Below are 21,576 nucleotides of genomic sequence, written 5' to 3' on the forward strand. Positions count from 1 at the left end.
TTCAAGCTCTTCAATCAGAAGGGGACTGAGGCCCCCAAGGGTGGGCCGTGACGCCCACGTCACATGACACACTAACAGGGCCACACCTGTGCGTCCTCCACAGACCCTAACTGCTGGGTGGGGCATTTATGCACTGAGGCTGGTCTGATGGGGGTCTCCGTACCTGGGGTGGGACGGGAACTCCTGGACGCCCAACAGGCGTGGTACTAGCTCAGCGCCTGGCACATCCCAGGTCTTCAGTAGCCATTTGTGGGGAGAATGAATCGACGGTCTTTACAAGAATCTTTGCCTCTGAATTCTCCTCCCTCAGGGACAGAGAGCAGGCCGCAAAGGTGAAGGGATCTTCAAAATCTTAGGCAATTTGGGGGGCCGGCTCCGTGGCCGAGTGGTTAAGTTCGCGAGCTCCGCTGCGGCGGCCCAGGGTTCAGATCCTGGGCGCGGACATGGCACCGCTCGTCAGGCCACGTTGAGGTGGAGTCCCACATCTCACAACTAGAAGGACCTGCAACTAAGATATACAACTATGTACAGGGGGTTTGGGAAATAAAGCAGAAAGAAAAAAAAAAGGAAGATTGGCAACAGTTGTTAGCCTAGGTGCCAATCTTTAAAAAAAAAAAAAATCCTAGGCAATTTGGGGTTTTCATTTCCTTGATCCAGGCTCGGGAAGTGACCAGGATAATGAAAATCATTATTAAAAATCATCTGTCTGGGGCAGGGTTCTTCAACCTTGTCACTGTTGACATGCCAGGCTGGACACTTCTTTGTTGTGGGGCTGCCCTGGCATCGTGGGATGTTTGGCAGCATCCCTGGCCTCTGCCCACTAGGTGCCAGTAGTGCCCCCACCCAGGTTGTTGAATCAAATGTGCCCAGCGATCGCCACATGTCCCTGGGCGGGTGCTGGATGTCCCCCGGGTTAGAAATGCTGGTCGAGGGCAGTGATTCTCAACCACAGGGGCATATTACAGTCACCTGGGGGCTTCAAAAAAATACCGATGCCTGGGCCCCACCTTGAGACACTCAGATGAAACGGGTTCTGGGGACCAGCCTGGGGACAGGGGATTCTGAAAGCTCCTGGGTGGCTCTAATGTTCGGCCGGGTCTGAGAGCACTAGTTAGCACAAGTTTCATACGCATCACAAGTTCACAGCCCGCCGGTGCGGGAGGTAAGGCGGATTATTACTGTGTTTGCTGACTGAAGAAGTGAGGTCCAGAGAGGTGTTGTGTTGCCCTGTGAGTTTAGCTCATCCGACTCCTAACCTGGTGCGTACTCCTTCCAAGGGACCGGGCACAGCTTGGGCAGACTCGATATTGGGGGTTCCCCAATGGAGTCCTCTCTTTCCATGGTCTCCCACCTCCTTCTTCACCCTTCAGTTACCCTGTCTTTCTTTATGCAAAGACACAGCTAGCAATCATTTACACTTCAGTGTGAGCGTGAGGCTGCTTTCCTCTTCCAGGGGGATTTGCAAGTTATGCCTCATCCGCAACAGTGAAAAGGCAGGCATTTCATCAGCCCACGGATGAGATGGGGATGGTTTTGGGGTGGTGAAGCATGTGTTCATGACACTTCTGAACTCAAACCCAATTGGTAACTGCCCTTGGTGAGGGTTCACCTCATTCTAGCTTTGGGCTTACAATTCCATCCAGTTCCATTTCATTCGGAAATAATTTTGAGACCATCTCCTGTGTGTACAGTTAGAGATCTCTGTTGGGTGGACCTCCCTAACTAGGCTCCAAGTTCCCAGGGTGGAGGCCACCTTCTCCTGTGTCTGTGGCACTCACAACACTCTGGCCCTGATGGGATGTGTAAGGTGGTAGGTACGTAATACACAGAAGACTGAATGCCAGGTCACACACCCTGGCCCCAAGCCTGTGCCCCTGGGGAACGACCGCACAGGTGCAATATCAGGCCCAAATCTGCAGGCATGCGGCTGGATTTCCACCTTCCGCCCAGAGGTGGCATCAGGTGACGTGGCTTCAGAAGCCCCAGAGAAAAGGGGAGACGGTGGGGTTTTGAAGCTTCTCCAAAACAGACGTCTTGAGCAGAGATCACTTTTATTGGGACGGTTTTGTTTTAAGAAGAGGAGAAGAGACAAAGCCAAGAGACAGACCCTGCTGGCAGTGGCCTGGGCATTTCCGCCCCACGCTGTGCAGAGAGGGGAGAGGGCACCCGGCCCCACGTCCAGGCCACTGCTCCTCGTGGCCAAGGTCTGCTCCGCTTCAGTGCACCTTCTTGAACACTTGCTTGCAGACCACTCCCTGCACCCTCATCTCCTAAAACAGAAGCAGGTGCCTGTCACCGGCCAGGGCACGGCCACACCTGGGGCCCGCGCATCTAGGGACAGAAACTTTGAAAATACTCGGGGGCTGCTATTTTTCCCCAAAGGGCTCAACAGGTCATGCAGACCAGGGTTGCAAACCAGGGCGCTGGTTCCAGGCTTCACAGCTTGTTTTACAAGTTTCAGCTGCACAGTGGACTTACCTGGGGAGTTTGACAAACGCCTGGGTCCCCGCTAGACCAGTTCCATCAGTATCTCAGTGGGTGCAGTACCGGGATGGCTGTGATTAAAAGCCCCCAGGTAACACTAAACTGCAGCTGGGGGAGCCCGTGCGCTGCCAGCAGGCCAGCTCCTGCTGAGTGTCACCAAGGGGAGCAACAGCACAGTGTTGTCGTCTGCCAAGATTTTTTTTTTTTCTTTGAAGGAGGCTGGAAATCTGAATATTTATGTGACATCTCCTAATTTTTAAGTTGTTGGCTGAAGAAGTTTGAAGCCCATTGACAGCCAAATGAAAGAGGCCTGGTGTTCCCAGTTTGCAGCCTCTGGCCTAGAGCCACAGAACTATTGAGCTGAAAGGGCCAATGGAGATCACATCATTTACCCTCACGCTCTGCAGCTGAGGAAATAGAGGCCCAGGGGAGACTGGCTCAAGGTCAGGCGCTGCAGCCCAGGCTCTCCGCGGCAGCCTAAGCTGCCTCTGAAAATAAGGCCCTGGCACCTCTTCCCGGCATCCCGCAGTCCCGATCTCTGCGGAAGCCCCATGTGGTAGGACGGCATTTTGCAGATGAGGCTAAGGGAAGGGAGGCACTCAGGGAGCCAGGACTAGCACCCAGGTCTCCTGGACCAGGCTCCTTTCTAGGAAGGAAGGTAGTTGGGGAGTTCCAAGGGGCAGGAGGAGTGGTGGGATGTCTCTTCTCAGAGGACACGTGTTATTCTGGCCCTCCAGGACTAAGGCCCCTACTCTGGATTTGTGTGTGCTTTCCCAGACAATGGATGGAGTAGAAATGGCTTTGACTAGAGGTCCCAGGCCCAAGGACAGGGTGAAGATGGCCCACAGCTGAACTGAGAAAGGCTTCTCCTCCCCCAACCTAGACTATTGAGATCATGTCTTAGAGAATTCTCCTTGGTTCTGGCCTGTCACAATTAGGCATGGTGAAAATAGACATCACTTGGGAGCAAATTTTAATTCTGCCACTTTCTAGCCGTGTAACTTGGATGTGAGCGTCTACGTTCTCATCTCCAAAACAGGGACTACAACAGTACTTGGCCTGGAGGGCTGCTGAGAGAACAGACAGTGATATGGAAGGCCAAAGGGCTTTGCTCCATGTCTGACGTTTAGCAGACGCATCCCCTCACCTCCTCCCTCTGACTGGACAATTGGGTCAGCCTAGACCTTGAAAACACATTGCTCAATTTTTAAAGTCATTCAAGTGTCATCTGCAGGCCTTTGGAAGAGAAGCTTCAGAGCAGAACGAAGGCCCAGCCATGAGGCATTTTTCCAAGGTCCATCAGGACCTGGACAGTGACCAGGGCCTCTGGGGTGCAGCCTGGCCTGCCCTCCCCAGCCCCCTGCCCCAAGAACCTACCAGGTGCAGCTCATCACCTTCAATCCACTGGGTCCAGCCACGTCCCTCCTTCTCGCCCTTCTGCACACATTCCAGCTTGTCCCCATCCCAGCTCACCGTGGTCTGCCAAGCAAAAAACCACAGTTGTCAATCTTGAGCAAGCAGCCCTTGGGAGCTGGGGGAGGGGCCGCCCCAACCTTGATAATCCAGAGTGTGCTCAAGTCAATTTCATCATAGGAAATAAGACCCCCTGTCCATCACATGCTCTCATCAAAGAATGCAAATCAGGTTTAAAATTTAAGGAAATCTTCATTTCATTTAAAGGGGTAATTAGGAGAGAAAATGTCATTGGGGTGGGGCTGTCCGTGCAAGGGTGGGGAATGGGGCTGGGGAGGGCAGGGGCTCTTGCTGGCAGAGCACACCCCAGGCGGGGGTGGGGTGAGGGCTGCTGTCCCTCATCTTGCTGGTGAGACGCAGACTTCTCAGAGTACCCTGCCCATCCCCAGACATTTCATTCATTCACCTATGCATTCGTTGTTTCAACTTTTTCGAGGTCTTGGGTCACCAAAGAGACCCCACCCCTGCCCTCAAAGAGCTTTTCCTCTCACGCAGAACAACCTTAGCTGTAAATAACCGAATGTAGGTACAAATGGCCGCTCCTCAGGCACTCTCTGTGCCCTCTCTAAATGCTTGCCACCGTCCTTGTGGAGCACGGATTAGCATCTCCGTCTTACAGGGCGGGATGAGGGCCTTGCCAAGTTCACCCAGGTGGTCAATGGCAGTGCCAGGTCAGAACACAGATCTGTGGGGACCGAAGTCCCCCTCCCCAGTGGACTGCACTGCTTCCTTAGGCGCCCAGGGTCACCAGAGTTACAGACCAGGGGCTGTGGGGGCCCAGATGACAGTCAGGGAAGGGGAAGTTCTGAGAAGAGGAGGCACCAGGGCCTGGCCTTGAAGGACAGGAGAATGGAGCTGAAGCCGAGGAAAGGAGGCGCTGGGGGAGAGGGGTTCTCGGCTGGCTACCAGGAGACGAAGGCACAGAGACAGGCCACCAAGGGCGTGCTCAGGACGCTCCTCGGTGGGTTCCAGGGAAACGTGGGGGAAAGAAGAGGAAGCTCCCGCTGCCTTGCTGGCCCCAGCCCCGCCCCTACCTTTGAGCCCTCACATCCTCCCTAAGTACGGGGTGCCCCGCCAGGTGCTGGGTGCACTGAAGGCCAGACAGACAGCTGGAGGAGGCCCCGCCCATGCCCTCGGGAGATTTCAGTCTCATTGGAGCAGAAGGGCCCACCCAGAAACACAGGCTCAACGTGTGGGAACTTAGAGGCGAGACAGTCCAGGAGCCACGGTCTGGACTGGGACCTGTGTGCAGGTGCAGGGAGCTTCTCCCATCCTTGCAGCTACCCAGCTCCCTCTAACAGCCTTTCCGCATGGGGCAAATTGTGAGCCCTGCCTCCCCACTGTAGCGATTAGAACTCTGTTTGCCCTGTTTGCCCGTAGTTCCTGTGTGGCTCTGAGCAAGTCCATCCCCTCTCTGGGGCCCAGTGTTTCCATCTGTCATAGGAGGGGGTCGGGGGACATTAACTCAGAGGCCCTGGCTTTACAGAGGTGAGGTTCTAGCACTGCCGTGTTCCTGGCCACACCTGGCTCAGAGTCAGGACAGTCAGCAACAGGCTGATCAAGATTCAGGAGAGAAGGAGAAATCCGGGAAATGGGTGTGGAGTGAGTGGGGTCACTCCCTACAGGAGGACCACCTCCCCCTTCCCTCCCCCACTCCCAGTCTCCTCTTGGGCTTGCTGAGCACTACTGCCCTCTCCTCTTGGGATGAAGCCTGCAATGAGATCCATGCACAAGGGGGACAGGTGGAGCCAGCTGCATTTCCCCAGCTTTGCACAGGAATAAATCTGATCTCTTCTCCTGGAGCCTGCTCCCAGAGGGAGAGGGGGCACCAGGGGACTTGGGGTGGGGCAGCTCCTCTCCCTGGTCCAGAGATCACTCAGGGCACCCATCCAGCCCCAAACCAGAGAGGAGGTCCCACCTTGAAGCCAGAACATAATGAAGTTCACATCTGACAAAGTGTCACAGGTAAAGACCCCTAAAGACCTCAAGCCATTCACTGGATGCCTTGTCCACGCCAGGCCTGTGACGGGGAGTGCAGACTGGGGACTCAGACAGCCCTCGACGTCAAGGAGCTCGTAAGAACACTTGGCCTCCTCATCAACTGAACTTCTCTGCGTGTTTATCCAGAAGTTTACCCTGCATGCCAAGGGCTCCAGCCAGCCTCAATCAGAGGCCGAGAGACAATCGCTGTTCTCAGTTACAACGCACGCACTTCTGCCTCGACCAGAAAGATCAGTCAAAGAGCACATTCATACCCTCTGTGCTGGAAGATACGAGAACTGCTCAAGGAAGAACAGAGTAATAAAAAGAACGCCTGTAATCTTGCTCCTTCAGAGATAATTCCTCTAAAATTTTGATGGATTTCTCTCTCACCTTTTTTTCTATTAATACATATATATGTTTTCAAAAAATTAGAATTTCATCATTTATGGATTTGTAGCCTAGTTTCTTCATTTAATAGAAACATTTTTCCCCTTCAACAAATGTTCTCCATAAACGTTATTTTAATTGTCATGTCATATTCAGGAAATGGCTATATAATTTGTGGGATGCAGCACAAAATAAAAATGAGGGGCTCCTTTGAAAAAAATGATTAAGACTTTGAAGATGGTGACAGCAGAGCATTGAACCAAGCGAGGGGCCCTTCTGAGTGTGGGGCCTCTGTGCAACTGTGCTGGGCAGAGGCCTCTGAAGCCGGGCCTGGGAGCAGTTCACTGCACATACATGCCATTATTAAGCCCATTACCAATTCTTGGACATTCGGGTTATTTATAATTCTGTGCTACTATAAATAAGACTTCCTTGCACACACAGTTGTGAACACATCGTTTCCTTCGAATACATTTCCAGACGAAGAACTGTGGCGCTAAAAGTGTGCAGGTTTGGAAGGTTTTGGATAAGTCTTGGCAACTCGAGCTCCACAAAGCTCACACCTGTCTACCTTCAGCACCTGCATCAGAGAGCGAGCGGGGAAGAGATGGTCACTGGTGGCACAGCAGGCTTTGCTCCTGGGATAACATGTTAGCCTTTCCAGATCACCTGGCATCTCTTAAGAGGGACCGTTTGGATATAAATAATAAAAATACCTTATCAAAGGAATGACCGACGGCAGAATTTCAGCCTCACGATAGGTCCAGGGATACAGGGAACAGAAGCCTTTCTTAGAGCCCTACAAATAGGACCCCTTAAAAAGAAGGATCCCCAACACACAAAAGCTGTGTCAGTTCCCAAAGGAGGCACTTTCTCACCCTCAGTTCCTGCTGACTCTGACCCAGGGTGAGTTGGAAAGAAGAGACCATTCTTGTCTGTACTGAATACAAAGGGGAGGCTGAGCTCAGAGAGGTTAAGTGACTTTCTCAGTGTCCCCCAGCTTATGAGGGAAAGAACTTGGGTTGGAATATGGGCCTTGCATGACTCAGTGCCCCCTTGTTTCCCAGGCCAGGGCAGGGCACCCAGCAGATGTCTGCTGAAGTCTTTGGGGCCTGCAGAAAAAACATGGGCATTGTGCTAATACTGAGCAGCTCCCAGGAGGAAGACCTTTCAGTTCAGTCCAACCATTGCTGGGTGTGGGTGCTGAAAGCCAGAGATGTGTCCTAAAGGCCACTGCCCTAAAGAGACCACCGCAGAGAAGGGAGAGAGAGAAATGCCAGGCGGTTACAGCCCATGTGGTAGGTGCTGGGATTAGGGGAAGCACGGGGCTGCTGTGCCAAGGAGGGCACCTCATTCTCCTAGGAAGCATAAGCTAGTTTTCTTTCTTTTTTTTTTTGTGAGGAAGATTGTTGCTGAGCTAACATCTGTGCCAGTCTTCCTCTGTTTTATGTGGGTTGCCTCCACAGTGTGGCTTGATGGCTTCATGAGTGGTGCTAGGTCTGTGCTGGGGATCTGAACCCATGAACTCCGGGCCGCTGAAGTAGAGCACCCGAAATTCACCACGCCACTGGGCCAGCCCCATAAGCTAGTTTTCTGAAGTGGGAAGGCTTTCCAAACAGTGAATAAGGACAAGCCAGCCAGTGCTGTAGAAGCCATCCAGGAGTTAAGGAGAGGGAGGAACACGGCTGGGAGGCAGATGGGGCCACAACGCCAGACTGAAAACTGGGACTGTGGCCTGGAGCACGTTCTCAATGCTTCCCAGTACCGCCTGTGCCCTCACACAGCCCCATAGCTCTGACCTGCTGGGGGAGCCATCAGGGAGAGCACCCAGTAGGTGGGCCAGGGAATCTCCCAGACTGTCCTCTGGGTTAAAGGGCTCTGGAAGCTGTCATTTGCACTGGGCTCCTGGTACCTCCCCCATCCCACTGTACACCCTCCACCTGTATCAGGCTGACCCAGTAGTGTCAGCTAAGAACATGTTCCCCGCTGGACCCTCTGTCCCCAGCCATGCGAATTACTTTGGGCAACGGGATCAACCTTCCTGAGCCTCCGTGCCCTCACCTACAACAGAGGGATTAATGGTACCTACGGTGGCAGACTGATCCACTGGTGGCCCCCTATGGATCACATGATATTCACACCCTGTGATATCCACAAAGCTGTGTGACTTGCTTTGGCGAATGGAACATTAGCAAGCATGACACAAGCAGTGCCTTCATAAGTACTTGTCCGCTGGGTGCTTGTCCTCTGGGAACCCGCCCCTCCTGGAACACAGCTGCTGCGCTTTAAGGAAGTCAGGCTGTCCTACCGGAGAGAAAGGCCGCATGGAGAAGCCCCGGAGGAGGAGAGAGAGGGTACCACCAGAGACCTGAGGCCCCCACCCCAGCCTTCAGCTGAAGGCAGCCACATGGCACGGAGCACTGCCCAATCGACCCACAGAATCATGAGAATAAAGGTGTTAAGTTACTGAACTGTGGGGTGGTTTGCTATGTGGCATTGGATAACCCAAGTCCCACTTTACCAGGTTGTGCTGAGGACGAGAGAAAACGTACACAAAATGCACGAGGCTGGCACACACGGCACTAGCTAACGGGGACCGTGATGTCCAGAGCTTAGATATGGACGGGATTTGTTTGTCGAGATGGAACAATAACTGAAGTCTTTTTTTTTAAGTTGGAGATTTGTGAAGAAGTGACAGACTCGCTATTCATCATGGCTAAACGTTTCAGAAGCTCCTTTCCTTCCAGGAGTCCACGCAGGGCCCAGCTGCTGAGCCGGGGGCCCGGGGATACTGCGATGTCCACTGCCCCTAAAACGGAATTAGTCTTTGCTTAATCAGAAGATGCATTTGGAGACTCCCCACTGAGAGCTGTGACGGCTTCAAAAATGCGACATAGTCCTCCCACTTTGCCACACCATGTTCACTCTCAGTGGGTGTGGCTTTTTCTTTTTAAGCTTTGTATCCTGTGGGAATAGACCAGCCACTTCCCAGAGGATCAGATTTGTCCTAAGAATAGAAAAGCGGGGTGGGGAGTCGGGAAGGAGGTCTGTCACCTGAAAACAAATGAGAGGGAAAAAGGAAAGAAGTCATGTTGGAAAGGGAATGGCGTAACAAGCAACGCCACTTGTTTTCTTGTGCCACAAAACGCAACTTCTGATAACAACCTTCCCCAGGACCCAAGAACTCATTCTGTGACCCCTCGGCGGTACACGGCCAGCTACCTTGGCTGGACGAGGAGCAGTGAAGTCTGGGACAAGGATTCCTTGCCCTCTGAAGGCCAGGTTTGGAAGGGTCTTTAAGAAGTCATTCAATCCAGTTTCCCAGCCTGGACACTTGCCACTGCTCAATCCATTTAATCAGGTCTCACGGGGAATTTCAGGCAAGAGGACGGTCCCATGCTTTTCAAGCGGCATGGGAAGGCAGCTGCCTGGAGGGGTACCAACCACAGGGATGGGCCCCACCCCCACCCCCACCCTGCCTCCACTCCACCCTGGGCTCTGGGACGCTACCCTGGAAATGAAGCCCAGACAAATCCAAGAACGAGGCCACCTTCCCCACCCCTCCTAACAGTAATTCTCACTGCAGAGGCCACCTGAAAGTTGCAAACAGGTCGGAGCCCAGGGCAGCTGGGTGTACAGCAAAGCCAGTCTAACTTTTCTATTAAAAACCTCCAGCACATTGCCCTCGTCAGCAGCTTTCCCAGAAAGACGTGCACCAACAGATGAATGAAGACAGCTGTGCATTACCCTGACAAGGGACTGTCACTGCAAAAGCCATTATCCAGCTCCCCTGACCACTCAGAAACCCCAGCTGGCACTGCTGCATGGGACCAATGACACAGAAAACCTGGCTCCCGCAGGCAGCCTGAGGAAGCACATCCCAGGGCAGTCTTGAGGCCCCCTTGCCCTGTGCAGGTGACCTGTTCTGGGAGTGACAGATCATTCCCACTAAATGGACTCATCTCTTGGCAGTGACCTGGCATGAACCAGAAATAGGGGGATTCAACTTGGCTGCCAAGAATTTGCGACATTCGTTAAAGCTCCCCAATACCCAAAACACCCACTTCAAAGAGGAGGGGGGCTGATGGCTCACTGGTCCCTCCAGGCTCGCCCACCCAGGGGAGGCCCCCTGCTTATGGACCCACCTCCCAGAGGGCTGGCACTGAACCTCATTGTCTCTGTGGCTCCAGAGCCAGGCCGTAACAGGGGAGGCCTTGTCTGTGGTGATTCTGTCTGAAAAGGCAGAAAAGGACTGGTCCAGGTCTGACCCAAAGCCCATGGCTCTTTAAATTTGGGGGGAAGACTGAAAAACCAGACCGTGACTAGATCCTCTCTATACATGACGTGAATCACTAAAAGACGCACACTGGCCATCCCTCCCGGAGCTGGATTTTGGAGTGTGCTTCACCCTTCGTGGGTTCCTAGGACAGTAAGAAACCTCTCAGCCTCTGGTGCCTGTGTGATAAGCAGGCGGATGAGAGGGGCAGGGAAGGGAGCAGAGAACCTGCCAAGTGCCAGGGCCGGTGCTCGGAGCTTCCATAATTTTTCACTTGACCTTCAAGCTTTAGAGCTGATAAAAATTAGGCTTAGTTAAGTAACCAGCCCGAGCCACCTACAGGTTGGGGGTTGAGCCATTGCTTGAACCGAGTTCTTTCTGGCTGAGATATCCACTGGGTGCCCATGAGGCCAGGCTGGACGAGCAGATGCACTCACTCCTCTCCTTCTGATCCGTTCCTAGGCACTGGCAATTATCTAAAATCAGCACATTTGGGGGTGGGGGGTGGGGGGAAGGCAATTCACTGTAAAGCAGACTAACACTAAATTATTAAGGGCTTAAAACGCGAATGAGTAATTAGAGACGTAAAAGATATTAGAAGCAACTACTCTAGACCAGGAAAGCCACATGGCCTTCAGGGGGCTAAAGAATGCAGTTCTAATCCCATGAAGAAGCTGACAGCAAACGGTAACATGCTTCTTAGAACAAACAAATGATAAAATGTTAAGACTAGTCTTGACATGTCATGTTTTAAATTCCTTAAACATTCCAGCAAGCGCCCAAGATCAATTTTAAAACAAGAAACTGTCAGAGAGCTCAAGGCCCCAAGAAGCCAAGGTTCTGGATGGGGAGGAGGGAGATGGGCCTGGAGGTCATGGGGCCCCTGTGGAACAGCACTCAGTCATTGTAGGGCCCAGTACCAAGGGTGGCCATAGGACCGGGCTGGACCCAAGCTCTGCCATGGAGCAGCTCAGCCTGGAGGGAAGGCAGACATGTAAACTGGCATCAACATGAGCCTTGTTTGGTGCTGGGATGTGTGATGGGCACCCAGCCCAGCCTGGCAGTCAGGGAAGGCTTCCTGGTGGAAGTAACAGCATCATGTCATTACCGTTGTCACCATCATCACCCTAACAACATGTATTGAGTAACCACTATGTGCCAGGCAGGGTACTAATAAGGTAGGGCTCATATAGGTTGATTCCTTATACCTCCTGGAGCATTCGCTTCTCCCCATTTACAGACGTGGAGACTGAGGCTTTAAGGTCGCTTAGCCATCAAGTGGGGAGATGAGATTTGACTCTGGAGCCCATGCTCTTGGCTACTGTGCCCACAGTTCCCTAATCTAAACTGACCCTTGACCGAGCAGCAGGATTGTGCAGCACGGTTCTGTGCAAGGAAATAGGATTCAGCAACTGTGGGCTCCACACCTGCACACCAGCCTCGTGCTGGAAATCCAGGCAGGTAAGGTAAGGACCCTGCCTCTCAGGAGCCCACAGACGACTGGACAAAGAGCCAGAGAATTCCAGCAGAACGGCAGTGCTGGGAAGAGGCAGGGGTGGTGATTACGGAATTGGGAAGGCACCTCATCGGCCTCTGAAGTGGGCACAGAGGTCCACCAGGGAAGGCTTCCTGGAGGAGGCAATACTGAAAGTAATGCTGGAACTGACACCAAAAAACACCCTGAGAGTTAGGTTAAGAAGTCAAAATTGGAAAAGAGGAACAAAGGAATCCACGCAGAAGGAACAACCTGGACAGAAGCCGGGAGGCCAGGGGCTGCCTGAGCGAGGCTTCTAAATGGGCTTTGCCTGGCTGGACTCTCCTGGCATGACCCTCCCCATGGAGCCAGATCCTGTACCTCCAACCCCAGAATTTACTGGGGAGATCGCTCACAGCCTCTCTTCCTCCTCACTTGACATCTTCGTGGCTCCAACCAGCCAAAGCTGGTGCAAGGAAAATCCAGATGCCTGCTTCTCTGGCAGAAGAGCTGGCTCTGCTACTCGGGCCAGTGCAAGAAATCAGCCTACTGTCAGGTCCACCCCCAGAGCGGGTGCAACAGGAGGGAACATCCTGCCAGAGAGGCTCAGAGGAGCTCTCAAGGCCAGAGCCCACCAAGGCCTCATCATGTCCATGGAGCCTCTGGACTCTATTTTTCATCTTTCAAGGAGAACAGAAACAAACAGTTCCCAGAAGATAAGAGATGCTGGCTCAGTAACCAGGGAAGCGTGAGCAGGTCAGAATCTCTTGACCAACAGCTCCTTGGGGTCTGGAATCCTTTTATTCACCGCAGGATACCAGCCCCCACCTTATGATCTACAGCAAAGGAAATGCACATTACTATTTGTCGAATGAATGAATGAATGGTGGAAAGCATTCTAGGGTACTCATAATTTTTCAGCCAATGAACACTGCCACCCTTAGACAAAATATCCAGGCAAAGTATCTGCTTATTCTTCCATAGATCAGCCTTATAGAAACGGGTTAGACACTGGAGTGACAAAGCCCCAAGCTTTGGAGGCCTGGAGCACTTAGTCATCATGCCCAGCACCAGACCCAGGAACAGTATGAGTCATGGTTTATACTCCCTTCCCCCCGACTCTGAACCCACGGCCTGCCTGCCCACTGTTACCACATGAACAACTTGCTGCCATGGATGCCGTTGCCACTGAACAGCACCTGGCAGGCTGGCCCAGCCCCTGACAGCAGTATGCCTGCCTGAGTGGGGCGCTCAAGAGGGACCCGATGACAGCCTTGGATGGAGGCAGGCCTGAGCTCCGATCCATCTCCACCTCCTTCTAGCTGGGTGACCCGGAGCAGGTTACTCCTTCTGAGCCTCCATTTCTTTATCAGCAAGATGGGGTTAATGAGTCCTGCCACAAAACAGCCACTGGGATGAAATGAAACTTGGGGATGCAAGGACCTATTTCAGTGCTGGACACGTGAACTACTCCACAAGCAGTAATGCCCCTCTGCCCTTGGCCTTGCCCAGTCTGCTCTCTGCAGAAGTGGAAAGACATGTGCTCTGTCAGGCCAGCCTCTGCTCTCATAACCCTGATGGCCAGGTGTCCCTTCACACATGTCACCACCCCGAGAATTTGTCTTCTAGAGGACACAGTTTATAAGGCGAGAGAAGTAATAATAACAGCTCACACTGAGGGAGCAGTTGACTGCAGGCTTTCCTGCATCTAATCCTCACCATGAAGTAGGTATCCCTTGCTTTAGAATTAACCCATTTCACAGACAAGGCACAGAGAGGTAAGCAACTTGCTAAGGCCACCCAGTGTTTAAGTGGCAGAGATGGGATTCCAAGACGACGGTCTGGCCCCAGAGCTGAACCGGTTCTGACTCAGCCAGCTGCCAGGACCTGCCTCAGAGGGAGCCGGGCTGTGGACAAGTGAGAGCGTCAAGGAGGGCCAGGAACGGCTGCCCGCAGGCCTTGAGGCTGCGGTTCTCGGACAGCAGCCCAGCCTCCACCGTTAAGGAGAATGAGACGCAAACCAGACCTCACACCCCTGCACCTGCCGATTCCATCCCATGACGCCACTACCTCCTCAGGGGACACCCCATTTCCATCTCTCTCTGCTAACACTATGGAGTCAGACCACCAGCATCTAAATCCCGGCTCTACCAGCTACCTGATCGGACAAGTGACATCTGTTCTTTCATTTCCTTCATCTATAATATAGGAAGAACGTTGGCGTCTTCATCATAGAATTGTGAGGATTAGAAGAATTAATACATGGAAAGTGTTTAGAATTCCTAGCACATGGGAAATGCCCAGTAGACATCAGCTATTATTAAATGGCAAGTGGATCTTGTGCTGATCTGATCAATGACTACCATTTCTACTGTTTGAGGTTCTGCTAGTTTTACTTATCACTCATTTGACAAACACATTGGAGCCCACTGTGCTAGGCACTGGAGATACAAAGGTGTGGGCCCCAATTTCTAGAATCTCAAATGCATTAACAAGTGTCACAGGCGCCCTAGAGAGGGACACCATCTGTAGAGAGGGAGAGTGAGGCAAATGGAGAGAATGAGATGGGATGGGGAGTCAGGACAAGATCAGTGGAGCAGTTAAGCCCAGGTTGATCTTAACCAATGGGGAATTATCCTCCCAGACGGAGGCGGCAGGGGAATCATCCCAGGGAAGTGCACAGAGAGATGCAACAGAGGCTGGCAAGTGGAGGCACCTGCAAATGGTGGGATGGGGCCAAGCATAAGGTGTGAGGTTGGGGACGGGGCTGGAGAGGCAGGTGCCACCATGTCCCGAAGAGCCCCAGTGACATCCAGCCTTTGCCCATCAGCACTGGGGAGCCTCTGAGGGTTTTGAGCTGGGGAGCAGCATGATCAGATTCCCCTTTGAGAACGTGAAGGATGGGCTGAAGTATTGAGGATGGTGGGAGGGAGATCAATGTGAAGATACTGCAGTAATTAAATGAAATAACCCTGGAAAGCACTGAGCCTGGCACACAGTGAGCTCGAGACGTTCATTGCTATTATTATTGTTACTATTATTACAGGCAAGAGATATGGGAATGGGAAAAGGGAAAGAGATGCAAAGCAGCAGAATCTACGACACTTGTTGACTGACTGGCCACAAACACTTTTCATCTATCTTCACAGCGATCATTTACACAGCCACGTAGTGGTGCAGGGAATTAAAAAGCCAGTCACTCTAACCATCTGTGGTTGTTGGGCATTTGGGAGCACCAGCAGGAGGCAGCCTGTTCTGTAAACCACACACAGCCAGGAGTCAGAGAGATGTGAAGTCGAATCCCAGGGCTACAGTTACCCAGCAGCGCGGCCCCGGGCAGGACCCTCGGTCCCTGTCTGTAAAATGGGAGAGTAGCACCTCCCTTCTGGGGCTGTTGGAGGATTGCATGGTATTCAGAAAGTGCTAGGGCAGAGCCTGCCACAGAGCAGCTCACATGGTGGCCATGATCAGGTGGGTTGTTGAGGATTATGACCACACAGCGACAAATACCTCTGAACAAAGAGAGAGATTTTTTTTCCTTTTGAGTGATTTTCCTGGAATATAATTCCTTAAGTGGGATCTTTGAGTCAAAGAGAATGATGATTTTTCTGATTCATTGCATATCATCAGAAAGAATTTTTTCCCCCTCATTTTCTGAGCACAGGACCAGTTCTGCAGTGAGGCTGGCAAAGGTGGGTTTTGCAGCCTGGGTTCTCCCCCGTCCTCCTTTCACGCCCTCCATACCTGTCTTGTTTATTCTCTTCTTCTCCAGAGCACTCCTATGCTGTCCCGGGACCCTCAAGTCAGGAAAGGAGGTTGCGGGGGGCAGGCTGGGGGGGAAGGAAGGAGGGAAGGGATGGAGGGCTGACTTATTAACATCCCCCTATTAAAGACAGCTGGCACTACAAGGCATTTGCATTTAGAGGAAACATCTGGAGAAGTCTTTGGCTATTTAATTGAAATACATGCGCTCTAATGGTGGCATTTTAGGTAGCATGACAGAGACCCGGTGTTCCTTTGTGGAGGACAAGGGGTGGTGTGTGTGCATGCACACCCAATTTATACAACAGACACAGCTACAAAAATGCTTCCCAGGGAGGAAGCTATTGTGAATGAGGCACAGTCCTTGCTCTCAGAGGAGTTTTCAATCAACTCCAAGTCAAATATGAAAAAATCCCTGAGCCCAGGTGAAATGTTAACAATAGGACCTAGCCTCAGCGGCTGGTTTCCAGAGACTTCCATGGGGAAAGGGGGCCCCAATGGCAGTCAGCAGCTTACCTGGCTTCTGGATGCCTGCAGGGGAGGATGGTGGAGCTTCCAGCCCCACCCACCTCTTTGGGTTCCAGGCCCCGTGGAGCCAGGGGTCTGGGTTGACTGTGAGGGCCTAAAGACCTCAGAGTGGGATGGTGAACCAGTGAAAGGGACGATCCCACGCTGAGCTCACAGCCAGAAAGTGGTTTCAGGAACTGTTCAGACCTGTCTACTCGGGACTTTTGGAGGGGGTGCAGGCTGAAGGTGAGGTCCTGGGCCACTCCCAACATTCTCAGGCTTTCCCACAGGACTCTCCCTTTCTCGTCAGGCCCACACGCGAGCCTCCCATGCAGGGCCTGCCTTGGATGGCAGGTGGCCCAGGGGGTGGAGTTCTGACCCTGCCTGCAGAGGCCTCACTCGGGGCACCACACACTTTCTCCCAAAGCCGAGGAGTCCTCCTGGGCTCGGCTGCTCCTAAGATTAGTCAGAAACAAGAGCCCAAGCCTGACAGAACTTTCAGGCTTGCCAGAGAATAATGTTCGAACTCCCACTGTGTACTCACCACACACCAGGCACTGTGGTCACAGCTTCTCATGCATATACCACTGTGAACTTCTCTAAAGTATCTTTCCCCCTACATGCTCTTCTAGAACCTTCCCACATCCCCACTGAGATGTGGAGTCTGTGTCTCCTTCTGTTGAAGATGGGTGGGCCTTTGTGACTGCTTCAACCAACAGATTAGGGCCAAACTGTTGGTAAATGACTTCAGAGGCTGAGTAAATCATAAAATGTCACACACATCTGCCTTGTTTTCGTGGCCCTCTCTGTCCTGAATCCCAGCCGCCTTGTTGTGAGGAAGCTCAGGCAGCCAGAGGACTGCGTGTGAATGAGCCATCCAGAAAGCAGAAAGTGAATCCTTCAGCTCCCTGCTGATGTGCCATCCAGCAGGGACGAGCCATCCCCTTGAGCCAAACTGCAGATTCGTGAATAAAGTAAACAACTGCTACAGATTTGGAGTTTTGCAGCACTAACTAAGTTTTGGAGTGATTTGTCACACCGCAACAGAAAACTGAAATAATTCATCACCACGTTGAATTTTTACAACAGCCCACCAGTGGTAGCACCTCGGCTCCTTCTTACAAATGAGGACACTGAGGCCCAGAGAGATGGAGCACCTTCCCCAACGTAAAAAAGCTGGAAGGCAGACCCAGGATTCAAATCCAGGTACCTCGCAACGCCAAAGCTCCTAAGCGCCCTGTCGCGCCCCACACTCGTCCAACTGCGCACACTCCTGGTGTCACTCATTTGGACCCTCAGTTGCAAACCATCGTGAGCCGCTGCAAGTTTGGTATCTCCACGCAGACTCCACCCACAGGGACTGGACTGCACTCATTCGTCCCCAGAGCTGGGCCCCCTTGACCCCAGCACAGGCTTATTACATTGAATCACAACGAGAACATCGCAGGAACCTGGGCAGGGGCCAGCACACTTCCTCGTTTTACTTTCTTAGTGGGTGTCAAAAGCACGGTCTTCGAACCACCAGCATCAGCATCATTGGGGAACGTGGTAGCAAAACAAGTTCTTGGGCCCCCTCCAGACCTCCTGAATCAGAAACTCTGGGGCTGGCATGTGCTTCAGATTGAGAACTACTGATCTAACTACTTATGTGGTTCTTAAGCCATGATCTTCGGACTCTGAGTGTCTGAGGATGTTTGTAGATACAAGTGACAGGAAACCGATTCAAATAGCTTAAGGGGAAAGGAAGGAAATATACCGGCTCAAGTGCTTGGAAAGTCTCGGATGATACTAGTGTCAGAGCTCCCAATCCTCCAATGTCGCACTCTCTCTCGCCTCTACTTCTCTACTGGCCTCATTTTTCCCTTCTGTTGGATTTCTCCATGCACCATGGAAGGTGGCATGGAAGCTTACATCAGGCCAGCTTATCAACCTTAGGGAGACTAGAACACACCTCTCTCCCAGGGTCCCCAAGTTAAATCCCAGGAAAGGGTGTGACTGGCCCACCTTGTGTCACATGCGCCATCAGGTGACAATCCATGGGACACTGCCATCACCCTGGTTTAAGGTGCTCATCCCAGGAGAGACAGTGCACTGTGATTTGAACCCCCCAGGTGAGTGGGGGTAATTTCCACCAAAAGGAGCGCTTCTTTGGGTGGGTGGGGAGCGACGTCGGTCAGAAAACCAGCTGGACCTCCCCCACTAAACCCCTGGTCACCATGAGTGACTACGCCATGGCCCTCAGTCTAGGGTATCAGAAGGGCCCTGGCCCCTTGTTGCACACGGTATTGTGGCCTCCCAAGGCACTGTCCCCTGTCCTATCTCTATGGTCCTCAGAATTTGCCTGCGAGACAGGCAGAGCAGCAATCATGACGCCCGTTTTGCAGATGTGAAGACAGAGGCAGCATGTCCCGTCACTTAAGGTCACCCTGTCAGGTAGGTAACGGGGACGTTGCTAAGATCATTTGGTGCAGCATGGTACCTAGTAAGGATTTGCACCCGGCATTTTCCTTTGTTCCGGCCTAACAACAAACAAAACCTAACAAACCAGTGGATTCGTGAAAGCTACTTTGTGCATTTTATTCGGGTTGCTTTAATTCTTCTTTTAGTAATCCTCAAAAGCACGCTGCTGACACCGATTTCAGAACTTTAGCTAAGACATGAAAGAGACTCCGTGTTTCCATCCTGGAAAGGCCCCAGCCGAGCCCTGGGGGCCTGATCTGGGAGGGGCGGCGCCCAGAAGGCTCCCAAACCCAGAGGCATTCCCAGCTCTGCAGCGCAGGGGTTAACTCTGCCGTTGGCACTGTGTGTTTTAAAATAAGAAGCCCAAAATCTCTTTAATGAATCAAGACAGGATCAGAAAACTGGCAGGAGTTTAAACCAAAGTGTTAACGTGGTTTGGTGGAAGTTATGTATTACCACATATAACCAGATGGATGGATGGACGGACGGGTGGAAGTAGGAAGTCAAGGAGGGAAGGAATGGAAACACAAGATGGTTAAAAAGGAAAGAATTCAGAAAATCTATAAACTCTGATATGGAAAGATGCCTAAAAAAATATCATTGGTGAAAAACCACTGTGCAGAGGAGTGGGTCCTTCCTTCCTTTTTTTTAGGCTTCAGTTAGAGACACCGACACTCAATCAATAGGCAGATAGCTGCTAGACATATTCCAGGAAGATTTCCAGACACATCCAAAAGAAACGGTCAGCGGCAAGTGTTAATCTCTGGGGAGGGGGAATGGGGCCAAGAGGGGGCGGGGTCCTTTCCCTCTCAGTCGGCTCTCTCCAGTGCTATCTGAATCTTCCTTTTACAATAAAAACAAAGGCCGCCACCGACAGTGGGGGCGGAGGGCTGGCAGCCCAGCGAGCGGAAGGCAAGCTCTGCGCAAGGGGTCATCCTGAGTTCAGAGCTGGCTGTGCAGGCGGGGCCCCAGCCTGGGAGGAGGCTCCGGGCTCCCGAGTGAATGAAACCGCCTCCTCCAGGGAAAACCTGATGGGTGTCCGTGGTGGGATGACAAATGGCCCTCCTCCCTCCACCCTGCAGAGCCGGGCTCCGGGTTGTGATTCCTGGCCAAGGCTCCATCTTCTCCCACAGAAACTGCTCTTGCTGTGGGGAGCGGATGGTGGGAACAAAGAACCCCTACCTGGGGATTCTGGGGCCAGGAAGGGGACACTGTTTGAGGCTGAGGAGCACCTTCCTTTCTCAAGGCCCCCGCCCTGCCAGAGCCTCTGTCTGCTAGATTCCATCAATGACACTGGTTTTAAACTGGGCCTGAGATTTCCTCTTAATGGATGAAGGCAGTAGAGAAAAACCAAGCCCACCATTTCCACCCGAATGATAGCCCTGCTGCCTGTGGGTCACGTCAAATCCGAACAGAGCAGGCTGGAAATGTGAGCTGCGTGGTCCTGGGCTATGCGGATGTAAACCCCTCCACCCCTCAGCCACAGGGCCATTTCAGGTGCTTCTGGGCATGGACTGCGACGGCCATAGGGGCCAGACGATGGACTACGGCGGCCGGTGCACAAGGCCCTCTATACCTAATTTTATAGTTTTCTACTTTTTATAAAGGCACAGACATAAAGATGTTTCTTTCCTCCAAAGCAGAGGTTCTCAAGCTCTGGTTGCATCAACACCACCTGGCCGGCTTCCTGAAACCCAGATGGCTGGTCCGCTCCCAGGGTTTCTGGTTCAGCCCAGGAGTGAGGCCGGAGAATTGGTGTCTCTAGCAAGTTCTTGTGATGCTGCAGCTGCTTTCCGCTCTGGGAACCAGGGCTCTAAGGGAGGGACCCACAGCGCACACAAACCGCCACTGATCCTCGACTCTGGAGGACGGGGGACAGTGACGGGAAACTGGAGAACGTCCCATCTAAAGGGAGCCACTGCGACACTGTCCCGGGGATCTGCACGGCACAGGAAAAAACAGGCAGCCAAGAGTTTTCAGCAATCTTGACTTTTTTTTGGTAAGAACAGCCAGAAATATGAATTTTTCTATGAAATCTTACAATTTGGGGCTATCATTGGCAACTGTCTGAAATTTTTCAAACATTGTGCAGGCCAAACGAAACACATGCGTAGGCCGATTTCACCTCTGGCTGGGAACTGTGTGTGTGTTCCCGTGGAGAAGAGGCGGGAGCAGACATCTCTGAGCCAGTGAGCCTCGGGACCCGTTGGGGAGGGATGTCACCCTGACTGTGCCTCTCCCAGCAAGGGCTCCCTGTGGCCTGTCAGGGCCACAACTAGCTCCCTGCCAGGTCCTCATCACCTCCTCTTCCCTGGCCATATTCTGCACTCCAGCCACGCTGAAGTCTTCGCAGACTGCACCTCTCACCTCCAGGAGCCACCTCCCAACCAGGACTTTTCTGACCTCTGGGCCTTTGTGCACATGGTTCCCCCAGTCTGGAATGCTCTTATCCCTTCTCCACATCTGCCCTAATTCGTACTTGTCCTTCAAGGCCCTGCTCAGCTGTGACCTCCCCTGGGGAACCTTCCATGACCACTGCTTCCCGCTCCTGCCCTGCTGAGCTTCCACCATTACACTGGGCTGTACCCGTCTGAAGACATGTCTGTCTCCTCCACCGGCCTGGGTGCTCCAGGAGGCCCTGCTGCCTCTGTGTCCACAGGGCTGAGCCCAGGGCCTGGTGGGACAGGTCTGAAACAGCATTTACCAAGCGCTGTTCTCTTGGCCTTGGCCTTGGCCTTGCTCTCATCCCCTTTCTGTTTGGCTACTTCCT

General features: G+C 52.7%; 1 protein-coding gene across 2 annotated transcripts in view; it reads right to left on the reverse strand.

The window, feature by feature from the left end:
* Window positions 1-2,034: 2,034 nt before the first annotated feature.
* RBP1 (retinol binding protein 1) overlaps window positions 2,035-21,576 on the reverse strand; it is a 27,104-nt gene continuing 7,562 nt past the window's right edge. For both annotated transcript variants that reach the window (XM_046653272.1, XM_046653263.1), the window contains exons 3-4: window positions 3,862-3,963; window positions 2,035-2,270 (exon numbers count right to left, since the gene is read on the reverse strand). In XM_046653272.1, the coding sequence (XP_046509228.1) occupies window positions 2,217-2,270; window positions 3,862-3,963 (156 nt within the window). In that variant the 3' untranslated portion in view covers window positions 2,035-2,216. The remainder of the gene's footprint in view (window positions 2,271-3,861; window positions 3,964-21,576) is intronic.

This window comes from Equus quagga, chromosome 1 (assembly GCF_021613505.1).
Source record: "Equus quagga isolate Etosha38 chromosome 1, UCLA_HA_Equagga_1.0, whole genome shotgun sequence".
In the NCBI taxonomy this organism is placed as follows: domain Eukaryota; kingdom Metazoa; phylum Chordata; class Mammalia; order Perissodactyla; family Equidae; genus Equus; species Equus quagga.